The sequence below is a fragment of the Perna viridis genome, chromosome 6 (genome assembly GCF_037379345.1).
Source record: "Perna viridis isolate PV_CMFRI_1.1 ecotype Kerala chromosome 6, ASM3737934v1, whole genome shotgun sequence".
Lineage (NCBI taxonomy): Eukaryota > Metazoa > Mollusca > Bivalvia > Mytilida > Mytilidae > Perna > Perna viridis.
Window position 1 is genome coordinate 5,378,015 of NC_142450.1, and position 12,658 is coordinate 5,390,672.

Sequence of the window (12,658 nt, forward strand, 5' to 3'; positions counted from 1 at the left end):
GTTAACTATAACATTTTAAACAAAATATCAAAAATAAAAATATGTACATGCAGGCTTTTCCAACCATGTATCTCATTTTGCATGATTCTTAGCTGGAGTGCTAATTGAGTAATTATTGATTTTTACGGGTAAATTTTGACATTTTTATTATATTTTTGTGTTTTGAGAACACATCCTTCCTTTCATTATAACTTTGTCATTACAAATTTCCCCAATGTTTATTAGTCAAATGTAAACCTTAAAGCCTTTAAGTTTACCCAGTATAAAGACTGGGGAGGCAGTTATTTTTGTATATTATATAGACTTGGTTAGTAGTGACTAGTCCCTGTAATATAGAACAAAAAATAGAAAAAAATAATTGTAACAGTATGGTATCATATTTTAGAATGTCATTTTCATATTTGTTCAATTTATTGCATGCTATTCCATGTGTTATAGCCAATGGTATTGGTTGTGTTTGTTCATATAATATAGTCTCTTGTCTTGTATGCACTTTTTGCATTGTGAGATATTATTTTGTTACTAAGGACATAATTAATATGCTTGACATTAGTTTACAATATATTTTTTCAAATATTCATTACTTGGTCTCATTTGAAAGCTAATACACTATATAATGATACTGTATCACATAAAAGCTTGTTTTAACTACATCTGTTTTAACAAATTGACAAAAAACAGGTGAAATAAATGAAAATCTAAAATTCTTAAAATTCCCCATGTTATTGTTACCCCAAAACAAAAATCTAAGTACCTTTAACTGAGCAGACATATTGGATACATAGTCATTTTAAATATAAATGCCAAAAATGTTAGTTTTACGTTGTTGATATGTTGTGAATGAGCATTTAATTTCATACTGAAACATGTTTCCTAGGGGTAGGAGTGTAATTTTTAATATTCTATGAATATTCTCACATGAAAATAACCTATCCTTTGTTTCATGATGTAGAATATTGAATTATCTATGGAATGATACCAGATTTGAGATGTTTTAGACTTGCAATAACTTGTAGAGTCAAATTTATAGGATTCTTTTATGGAAAATATGAAAATTCCATTTTTAGCTATTTTTTTTACAAAGTCTGACTTTGAAAATCAACTTAAGTCATCAAAAGAACCACAGAATCTCAATTATGATAGTATTAAACAGGAAATACAATAAAAGCCTTTCTTTACTGAAGCTTCTATACTCTAGGGGTTTTGACATAGAAAAATATGTCAATTTAAAGCGAATTTTTGGTTGCGTAGGAGTACATATTTTACCTACAACTCAGTATCCATAACTGTAATCACAATTCTGTTGATACCACTGAAAAGTTGAGACATAGTGCTACAAGTTTAATACTTTATATTTTAAGTTAATTCAAATTAGATGTCTCTGAGATGACTTAGATATTTGAACAATGGAGTCAGTAAAAAATATTGACTTTTTGACCAACCAAGTGAGGTACAAATATAGGCTTATACTGAAAAAGAATCCAAGATTATTTTTTGGCAACAAATTAATTCATCAATAAGAGGTGTAAAGGTACCTGAAAATCATCATGCAGTGGTTGGGTGGTAAGGGTGTACATTGGACCCTCCCAGCTCATGGACTAAAAAGCTGATGAAGATACACCTCTCAAAATATCTTCCAATTTTACTATTCAAAGACAAACCTATCAGTTTAAGAATGATTATTTCAATTAACTCTTTAGCCAGGTCAATTGACTGGCTATTTCAGTCCACTACCATTACTGTAAGCAGATAAGCCATCTAACCATATGTACTATCACAAGAAAAGCTGCATTATTATCAGGGAAAATTTTCTGCAAGGTCTGATTGATTCATTAATTAATATCAGCTAAGAATTTAACCTTAAACAGACCTCTTGTTTACCTAATAGCAGTGGGTTCAATGAATATTTGATAGTTATATGTGTATATTTCATATTTTCGGAAATTTGTTCTTTTTTCCTTTGATCTTGTTGGCAGATATTTTTCTTTCTCTTGTACATGACAAGATATCCGAAAATATCTGTAAAAAACATTTGGGATTGATTTTGACATCATCAGACCTTCTTTGAACTTTTGGATGAAATCAGTTTCATACACCAACATTTTTTATTTGCTCTATTGATTTATAAAATACCTAAAGTTCATTGCATTATCTATCTGGTGGCATTTGTTGAAAAACACTTCTGGATTGGATGATCTCCCCTGTAACAATAATATACTACATACATGTTTGTTTGTTTGTTGGGGTTTAACGTCCGAGCAGCAATGTTTCAGCTATATTCAGACAATGAACATGAAATGGATGATAAAATGAACATGAAATGAAAAAAAAAAGATGGGTTACAAGGATAATAGGGACGACAAATTTTGATTGCCACTGGAAAAAGGGGGATGGGTAGGGTCGGGCAATTTAGCCTCCTGTGGCGGAGCGCAAAGGTTCTTACTCCTATCGAATACCACAGCAGGGTTCTTTAACGTGCGAGAAACGTGGCATCTTTCCCAACACGGTGCACCACTATGGTTTGCGGTCAGGTTTTCCATATTATAGCCTGACAACCTCAGCATGTAACATGCCAGGGGTACTCCATTCCACCACCTGGGGCACACATCCCAGTTGCTCTGTGGGTAGAGCGCCTAGCCCCCAGCTAGGTTTCTGAGCACTATTTAGTCGCCTTTTACGACAAGCTTAGCGCTGCTGCAGGCCTATTCTTTTGACACCCGGACCTGCACTACATACATGTATATTACATGTTTTAAAGTTTATTTATGATCTAAGCATGTAAAATACTGACACAAACCTCTGCTGAAGTTTGATAAAATGACTGGCATGGGCTGTCAAAATTTTCAGACCCTTGTACATGTAGTAATACTTTTTATTTTTCCACTCCCAATATTTGGTTTCACTCGTAACCACTATCAAGGATCCAATTACTATCAATGATCCAATCACTTTCCATTATTATTTTGGATGGGAATTCGTACAGTTTATTTATCCCTACATTTGGAAGCTTATTTATCCCTACATTTGGAAGCCAGGAGAACCACAAAACTTAAGTAAATGTTTTGGTCATATTTATTTTCACAAAATTGTGATGACCATAATGAAAATCCCGACCACTTGGTATTAAAATAAATTTTTCACAAAATTCTATGAGTACAGTTCTGATCATACCAACTACTGGGTATTAAACCATCCAATAACTTCTTTACTTTCAAGTTAATTATAATTGATCAAAAGGTTAGATATAACAACTTTCAGAGGAATGCCACATCAGTTTTGAATTGAGTGAGAGAATATGCATCCCATCTACCAGAAGACATTAAGTCACTCTTCTTATTTAGATATCAGTACAATGATGAATTATCAACAAGAAAACAACAAAAACTTTCAAAACTTTAATGTGAAAAGCAAGTTGTATAAACATCTAACTAAAATAACCCAGAACAAAGCTAATATATTGGATTTCCAACTTCACTAAAGTATATAACATCAATTACTGGTTTTTGCTGTTACTGCCTAAATGCTTTAAATTTTATTTAAAAACCTTACAGGTCTATTATTATCATATATTTATCAATTTACAAACACAAAATCAGCTGAAAATTGTAGGATTTCAAATACCCTGTCACAATGTAAAGTAACACTGACCATTCCTTTAAGTGACCCGTCATTTTAGTATTTGCCAACTAGAACTTCAATTAAATGAAAACTTCTTTGTTAAACCACTCAACACAGATGCAGATTTCAAAATACATGCTAATTCTGTGGTCTGATCTTATATTTAACAAATAAACTTTTATGATGTTTAGATAATTTAAAATTGTAACATCAGTGTCATCAGAGCTTTTAATTCCCAATTATCATTACTAAAAACACTATGTATAAAATTTTAGACAAATGTCTGTCATTTGAAAGGAAAACAAGGATACTGATGGAAACCAGAAATTAGCAGTGGGAAAAGCTATATTTTGATATCCACTTTCTTATACAAAACTACATGGTCATATATTCAAGTATAATTTATATATGAGGTAAAAAGGAATAGGTTGAATGCATTCATGTTGAGTCATTTTCACAAAAGTCATTGATGGTCATCTGTGTTGACAGAGTTTTAATAAATTAATAGTCAAAATGAGGATTTTTTTTTTTCAATGATTAGATTTCATAGTAGTTTGTTAAGCTATGGAAGTATTATTACAATATGACATGTACATGTAGCGTGATTTGTTTTTCACTTTCATTTCATCTTAAAATTCAGCACAGAAGAATATCAAATGTAACATTTTTGAGCAAGTTAGTATATTAATGACTTTCTCCTTCTCTACAATACAATAACAGACAGATAAAGTACATTGAGGACAGAATAGAACATGAAATTACAGTAAATACAAATAAATATGAAACAATCAAAATATTTCAAAGCAAAAAAATAATGTAATAATCACCAGCAGTAATGAAACAACACAGTTAACATTATCATATATAATACAAGTTTCTTGTAACATAAGACTTATTTCATATAGATAAATGAGGACATATTGTAACAGTCTGTATCAGTAATTCAACATCCAACTCATAAATTTTATATTTTCTATTACACAATAATAACATCACTTTTTAATGGAAAATATTGTCAAGTAGATAAAATTTTCCAAGCCAAGAATAAAATCAGCTTGTTTCAATTGGAGAACAATAAAAATTCACGCTGCACAGAACACTGGTACGATTTCTATTGCTTTATGATACCAAGTTTGAACAAAAATTAACTAAACTTCTTTGGTAAAATACATGATTATTTCTGTTTATCATGAATTACCGGTAGCTATGTCAAAATGAATCGATGAAACGATGATTTGTTTCCAATGCTATTTTAGTTTGCATTCTTCTGTTTGCTGAAATATTTCTGAGATTCTTTAGGATCTGGAATGATCTAAAAAAAAAAAAACAACACAATAGTATGTTTGAAGAAACTTACTAGTATTTTTACACCTTTAAAATACCATGAATAGTCAAGTAGATTATTCAAACCTAAAATATGGTAAAATGCAATAATTTAAGAAAATTGTGTGTTCTTTCGATATTAAATGCAAATAAACTGCATTAATTTCTGTATTTACAGTTCTGTAAATGGATCATTTTTAAATGGGATAAAAATTTCGAAGTTTCAATGTTGAAATCATGTATTTTTGTAATTTTTGTAATGTTCAATTTACTTAAACTTACTGTATCACTGCCTGGTTTCCATCCAGCAGGACAGACCTCTCCATGTTTGTCTGTGTATTGGAATGCCTGTACAAGACGTAGTGTCTCATCAACTGAGCGTCCTACTGGCAGATCATTCATTGTAATCTGTCTCAGGATTCCCTTGGGGTCAATAATGAACAGTCCTCTGTAAAAAATGGATAGAATGGAAGAAGAGTATGAATAATCTAATTTATCTGCAACTTCGTCATTTTTCGGTTACATTTATTTTCTGTCTCGACTTCAAAACTGCCATTATTCTGTATATGCTATATAAAAAAAACAAAAAAACACTCATTGTTGATGTGACAGAATCAATTTTTTCTATTTTCTTGATTTCAAAGTTATTTGCCAATTTTAAATGGCACAGAAATAATTTTGTCATTAGATCATACAAAATACCTGCCCTCATTTTATTATGTTGTAAGTCTCCATACCAGATAACTTGAAAAGATTAGCACTAACCTTAAACTATGACCCAAATCCTGGAGGTATACACCATAAGCTTTAGAAATTTCATGTGTGATGTCTGACAACAAAGGAATCTTGATTGGACCAAGTCCTCCTTCATTACGAGGCTTGTTAATCCTGGAAATATGAGAATGGACACACATTCAAAAAACTATGAGGAATGATCAATATTAAACTAAAAAGTACAAAACACAGTGCTCTTATAATGCACATACATAGCCATGCAAATATGTTATTATACATATTTATATGAAAAAATAATTTTGTAACCATCAAAATGAAAAAATTGGAAAATTACATCAAACTATTAATGGTACTTATAAACAATCACATTTCAGAAGATATTTTAATCAAAGAAAATCAAATAAATGCATTAAAATCAATTAAGATATCAGTCTTAAGTGATAGGCAAGCCCTATACTGGGGGAGAAATGAATGAAAACTTCTCCTGGTTTGTGCTCACATCTCCAATTTGTTATTGACAAGGAGAAGTTTTTGTAATGGATTACATAGACAAAAATGTCAACATTGTAATTTTTCAAATAGAATTTACTGAAACTTCTCCTTGTCATCGATATTTAGATTAGGTCCTGGATTGGGTAAGTTTAACTGTAAAACAGGGCCTTACCATGCTAAATGTGTAAACTGTGAATCAACAGAGCATGCAATAACCTGTGTGTTGATAGCCTGGAATTCAACAGCTCTATCACTGAAGGCAATGATCTCAGTTGGACATACAAATGTACTGAAATGAAGTATGTTCAATGTTAAAATTATTGAGAGAAATATGACTGACTGAAATTCACAATAATTTAAACTCTCACTATGGAATTTTTATGGAATCATTTGTGTGGAATATTTCTCAGAGGAAATGAAAAATATGTTGATGAGGCATTTGTGCATTAAATAATCAATGCCTACAATGATTTCTGAATTAAAAGGAAATACTAGCTAGTGTCTCTATATACTTAAATTGTCTAATAACCGCATCATGTAAGGGATCTTAATACATTGGAATATTATGCAGAATATGAAAGAAATAATTTTTAAAAAATTAATTTGGAATAATCAATTGGACTAAAACAAAGAGGTACAATGCATAGAATCAAATATTTGAAGCACCAAAAATGTTTACAAGCCTTAAATGACACATTACAAACAGCTCCTGAAGTTACAGATTAAACAGTAGTCTTTCTGATATACTAAGAACCTTTTTTCAGCACGAATATTACCTAACTACTTCAAAAATCACTTCTCTACAAGAAAGACATCTCAATAATAGTATATGCAACTTGCATGAGACCATGGTTTGGTCAGTTGTAATTTCAATATTGTGTAAACATACTTACAAGTCAAGTGGATAAAAGAAGAAAACAATCCATTTTCCTCTAAAATCTGCTAATTTGATGTCCTTAATTTCTCCATTGATCACTGCTGTTCCATTCCAATCTGGGGCTGGTTTGGAAACTAAAAGGAAAATTCAAATATGAATTAACTCACAATATTTGAAACCATCTGTACAAAAAATTGTGTCTGTGTGACACTGGTACATAATACACTCCCTTCATAGTTAAGAGTAGAAATGCCTTGTTTTCCATAGTAAATCATCAACATCTATTCATGTGTACAGAGATATTTTTCAGTTACTGATTTATGGATAACTTATGTTCATAGTTTGCTAGTAAGAAATTGCATTTTGGAAATCATCAATACCTAGAAATACAGTAAAGTTAACAGACAAATTTATTTGTTAAACATTTCCAAATATCACAAAAAGAAATAGAAATATGCAATAAATCGTACCAAAGACTGATCATACCAAATAAGACAAGTCTCCACTGAATATTTTAATTATATGAAGTATGTCAACTTCTAGTCATTGACATGGTCCAAAGAAAAAGATATATTATTTCTGACACCTATGCTAGCTCCAATTCCTGTATAATAGCAAAAATAAATGGCAACTGAGTCTGATGATGTTATTGAAAACTGAAGCTCATATATGTGGGTCAAAGCAGTCCTTCAAACTTAAGTTTCTTCAGACCCATTTGAGGTACCATCCATCTTACATAAAAGAAACATATACTGTTAAGGTATTAATTTTTCACTGTGGACAGATCAGCGCCAAAATTAGTACCACAAATTTGATTTTTAACACTATAAAATGTTAATCATACTTTGAAACTGTGAAAGATGATACCCATGAAAATGTTCACTTGACAGAATCCACGAAATTTGTTAAGGCATTTTTCTATGGCAGTGGCTCCCTGACCTCAAATTTGCACAATTCTTTTTCATTAGGATTGTTTTATTAAGCTCAGATCAACAGTGTTTGTCAGAGTACTTCTTGATCCTAGCATGTTAACATTTTCGTCAACATCTTATAGCTTATTCGTTCAAAGCTGAGAATAACATTACCTCTGATTTCATACATTGATCAGATTTTAAGAAATGTGTTCACAGGATTACAGATCATGAATTGTATTGTTGGGGGCATTTCTTCACGTAAAACATACAAATTTGTTTGATCTCATTAATCGTATCTATTATTTCAAATATAAAATAGAAGTGCTAATAGTTTGCATGTTTATTTACAAATTTTCACGTGTTAATTAGTGTAACTGAAACTTATGGGGACGGAGAGCCACTGCCTTTTTAAATCTGACGTTTAAGAGTATACCTTTAAGAGAATAAGGCCATCGCTGAAAATCAGTTAGATTCTACACCAATATATATTTATATATACATATTTCAATAAAACAAAGAAATCAAAGCAGCTGCAATCCGTGGCTAAAGTTTATGTACAGTACATACTGACTGCCTGACTCCACTGGATAGCATGACCAGATGTTCTTCGTGTTTCTTGTGGATATACATGTCCTCCTGGAGATGCATAACACTGTCTGTCACCTCCATAAGTGTAGCACTGCCCATCATCAGCTGACAAGGCCTGCTGTGAAAAGGTTAAGGTAAAACAGATAGAAATCAAGACCCCAACGTGTGCCATGTCTGCTACGTCGACTAAGCCGGTGGCTTCCTCGGGTTTTTAGGTGGATTATCACTCAAAGCTGGAGAGGTTACGAGTATGTAAAGTGTTCATTTCATGATAAAACAACCTCATCAGAACAAATCGTTTGTAAATCGAATGGTCACATTTATAACGATATAAAGAGTTCACTGTCAGAAAATACACGATATGTTTTTTATTTAAGTTTGATCATTATACATATGAGATCATAATAATGCTTTCAGTCCAACCCTTCGTTCGAACTCAGTTTTAATCCTCAACTGCTCTGATACCGTTGAAAACTTTCATAAATTCTCTTTTGCATGATATCATTCAATTTGCACATCCTTTTCAGTTTTTTTGTTTTGTTTTTTTGTTTTGTTTTGTTTTGTTTTGTTTTGTTTTTTTGTTCCTTATCATAATGACTTTTGGGGTTTCCGGATACAAAGCATGGACTTTGTCATTTTCCACAAGGGGTGGGGTATTTATTCTAATCTGCAACACCTCTAGAACCACAACTTAATCATTTGGATGTAACTTAGACGGCAAATTCCTTGTCACTAAATGTCAATGTTCACTTCCTATTTCATTTTTTCCTCTCATCTGAATGACTTGTGGGGCTTCCAGACGCAAAACATGGATTTTGTAATTTGTCAACCATGGCGGTTAGGCGGCATCTTCCAGTACGCAATTCCTCTTACCGCTTAATGGAATCGATTAAATTTTCACACTTTTTTTCACATTATACCATTGTTCACCTCCTATTTCATTTTTGTACCCCTGCCTGCAAACAAAGTTTGCTTTTATCTGAATAACTTTTGAGTTTTCAGATGCAAAACATGACATAATAAATAAATAAATAAATAAATAAATAAATAAATAAATTTTATTTAGATTCGGCATGAAATACGTAATAAAAATCATAAGCTCTATTGAGCTTTTGACCGACGTGATATCTACCTTTGTCATTGGTTGACCAAGTTGGGATAATCTTCTAATCCGCATTTCATCTACAACCGCTGAATGGCGTTTGATTACACTATCACGAATTACGTATCACATGATGTCATTGTGTTCTTCCTACTTTGTTTCTCCGTCTGAATAACTTATCATGGTTTCTTATATTCTAGGGAGGGGAGCCAGGGGTATCACCGAGTGAGTTTTCCCAATTTTTTTCTCGTCTTCTACACGGGATGGAATAATCTGATTTTTACTATTGAGAGTTGATAAATATCTTTATATAGACTTGGCTGAGTAATAACAAGAGTGAAGAAAACTTCCCAATGGAATAAAATGGAGGAAAAATTTTACATTCAGTTATCTAAACGTCATGTGCACATTCAATCATTTTTAATATAAGAATAAAGGACTTTATTTCCCATTTAAATTTTGCTGCAGGCGTGGATGCAGTGGTTTTGGAAAGGAGGCCGGTCAGGTTTTTTTTTTCAAAAATGCCACGAAACTACGTTTTTCAACAAAAAGGGGTTCAACCGCCGAACCCACTGTTTCTGATAATGCTTCCAATACGGAATACGATTTAAGTATTCCATGCAGTAATTTCAGATCAAGTAACAAGAACGATTTAGCCGCAATAAAGTGAAAGAGTAATCAAGGGAACCAAGATTCTAGCGGAAATCAAAAGAATGTAATGCAGGGACAAAGCCCAGACATGGAAAACAGACAATCACAACAAAGGACATAAAGTAACTAAAATAATACATACAAAGTAAAACTATGACGCGTTGAACAAATCAGTTTCGTGGTGCAGATGGATACACCGAAGCGATCCCCGAGTTCATGGTGACGATAATAAAACTTCTGTAGTGATGACTTAAATCTTGTAGCAACATAAACCTGTTCCATTTAGCTTACAGTTACACTTAAAGAAACCAAAAAAATATAAGCATGCTTCATAGATCAAAGTCTTCCACGCACAGTCAGTTCTCAAATACTGTACATGTATCAACGATCAATGGCAGCGGGAGATTTAAGGCGCTATAAAACTTGGTTTGACCCATCTTATATTTTGAAATTTCTGTTATGTTAAAGTTTGAATTCTTAAATCTCAAACATTTTCGTGACTACTTATAACAATGTTATTTCAGATTGAAGAATTCAAACTTTTACCAATTAAGTCAGGACCATTGCCGCGATTTCCAACTTTACGGTTTTTCGAAAAGAAGGAAATGATGTGTTATCCCATTTTTCAGTCCCTGGAAAGGGTATGCAATAAAATAACCCACCGATCAAAAGTCATTCCCTTTTGGAAAATGATAATTATACATAACCAGTATGGGTATTCTGTGAGGGGGTGCAGAGGGTTGGCACCCCTTTACATTGAAAAATTTGTCATTTTCATGTGTAAAATTGACAGAAATACCAATAATGTCCTAGCAACCCTCTTTTTCTTAGGAACTCCGACTGGCACCCATCCTTTTCAAAGTGTCTGGATCCGGCTCTGACTAAGTATGTTTATTTTTTGTGTAACAATTTTCATTATTTCAAAACTGGCGATATTCACAGGAATTAAAAAGGTAAAGCGTGATAAATTATCATATTTTAAGTATTGCTCCATCTTAGTATCATGCAAAGTGATACAAGCATATCTTCCGCGCAAAACGGAAAACCGCTCAGAAACCCGAACAGAAAACAATTTCGATAAATGGAAGTGCCAAATGGAAAGTTGGAATAGATTACATACGGGAAAATTCAACCAGAAGGAAGGTTAAGAGATCATTACAAAAATTACCCATTCCGTTTTGGCAATGAACAGTACTAGTTAGCACAATAATCCATGTCACATTATAGTGTGTCTATTATAACTTGTTTTTAAGCCGTAAAGTTATTGTTTGTTCACATATGCTAGCTAAACACCAGATGCATAAAAGCAAATATTATTAAGAGGTTTATGTGTTGAAGAACCACCAGATGTTGAAGTTTAATAGACGATTTGTAAGTGTATTGACATGCATGCATTGATCATAATTCAAAGTATTATCTTTCTAATAGTATTAATTTTTTGTAACTCAATACAAACAAAATATAATAATAAATAAATATATAATGGTTTTCCATTGGACTTTTGCGACATACTATATGTTAACGGTTTAGTTTGACATACGACATATCAATATATTTTTTGCTCTCCCGGGGATTCGGGTTCGGATTTCTGACACTTTTTGCCCTTTCTGAAGCTGTCATTTCATGTTAACCTTCAATTCATTATCCATAGTCGCATGAGTTTCTTCGGGTACAACCTTACTTTAGTTCGAGAGTTGACCCGTGTGGTGCCTGTCCAGTTCCACTTTAACCTCATATCTTGACCTACACTAAAAGATCGATGGTAAAGGAAAACTATGTTGACCAAACTATACGACAAACGCGATGACTTTTCATTCCGTACTGTCAACTTTCCTTTCATCTGTACTCAACATAACAACATCTCTTCAGCACTTGCGTATGGAGTTTCCATATCACAACTCATACGTTATGCCAGAGTAGGGAGTGTGTGTAAATTCCTTAATCAGACGGCTTGCCGTAACTACGCAGACTTTTTGTATCGCAAGACTCCTTACAATTAGGCTTCTGGAACAGGGTTATGTTTCTACAAGATTCAAGTCATCACTGAAGAAGTTTTACACTCGTCATCATAAACTCGTGGATAGTTACGGTGTATTCATCTGCACCATGCATAAACATAAGCAAGCGGCTTATACACCCTCGAAATGATCTAGATGGAGTCAGCACATACCGTGCACGTACAGTTCTTTCCATACCAAGATTTTATAATGTTGTTCCCTGGTATAACGTCATAGTTTTCCTTTCCTCTTTCGCTTATATGTGCAGCTTGACGAGTGTTTGTAGACTAGCAGAGGACGCTAACCCTACCGATGCACCTAGTCCACGCTCCCAGTTCTAGTGGTGTCCGAGCTGCTCATT

General features: G+C 32.8%; 1 protein-coding gene across 1 annotated transcript; it reads right to left on the minus strand.

The window, feature by feature from the left end:
* Nucleotides 1-3,382: 3,382 nt before the first annotated feature.
* On the minus strand, nucleotides 3,383-8,740 carry LOC148613324 (peroxiredoxin-1-like). The gene is made up of 6 exons (XM_088586669.1): nucleotides 8,527-8,740; nucleotides 7,062-7,179; nucleotides 6,341-6,457; nucleotides 5,707-5,829; nucleotides 5,224-5,389; nucleotides 3,383-4,930 (listed from the first exon to the last, which is right to left on the minus strand). The coding sequence occupies exons 1-6, from the start codon at nucleotides 8,717-8,719 to the stop codon at nucleotides 4,871-4,873; spliced, it is 777 nt and encodes a 258-aa protein (XP_088442795.1). The 5' UTR covers nucleotides 8,720-8,740; the 3' UTR covers nucleotides 3,383-4,870.
* Nucleotides 8,741-12,658: the final 3,918 nt, after the last annotated feature.

Bases quoted from the DNA above. Each gene is read 5' to 3' on its own strand.
- LOC148613324 (XM_088586669.1), bottom strand. From the start codon at position 8,719: ATGGCACACGTTGGGGTCTTGATTTCTATCTGTTTTACCTTAACCTTT. The intron at 5,830-6,340 runs GTAAGGCCCTGT...TCATATTTCCAG, and splicing joins CAGTTTACACATTTAGCATG to GATTAACAAGCCTCGTAATG. The intron at 4,931-5,223 runs GTAAGTTTAAGT...TTTTTTTTTTAG, and splicing joins GGAAACCAGGCAGTGATACA to ATCATTCCAGATCCTAAAGA.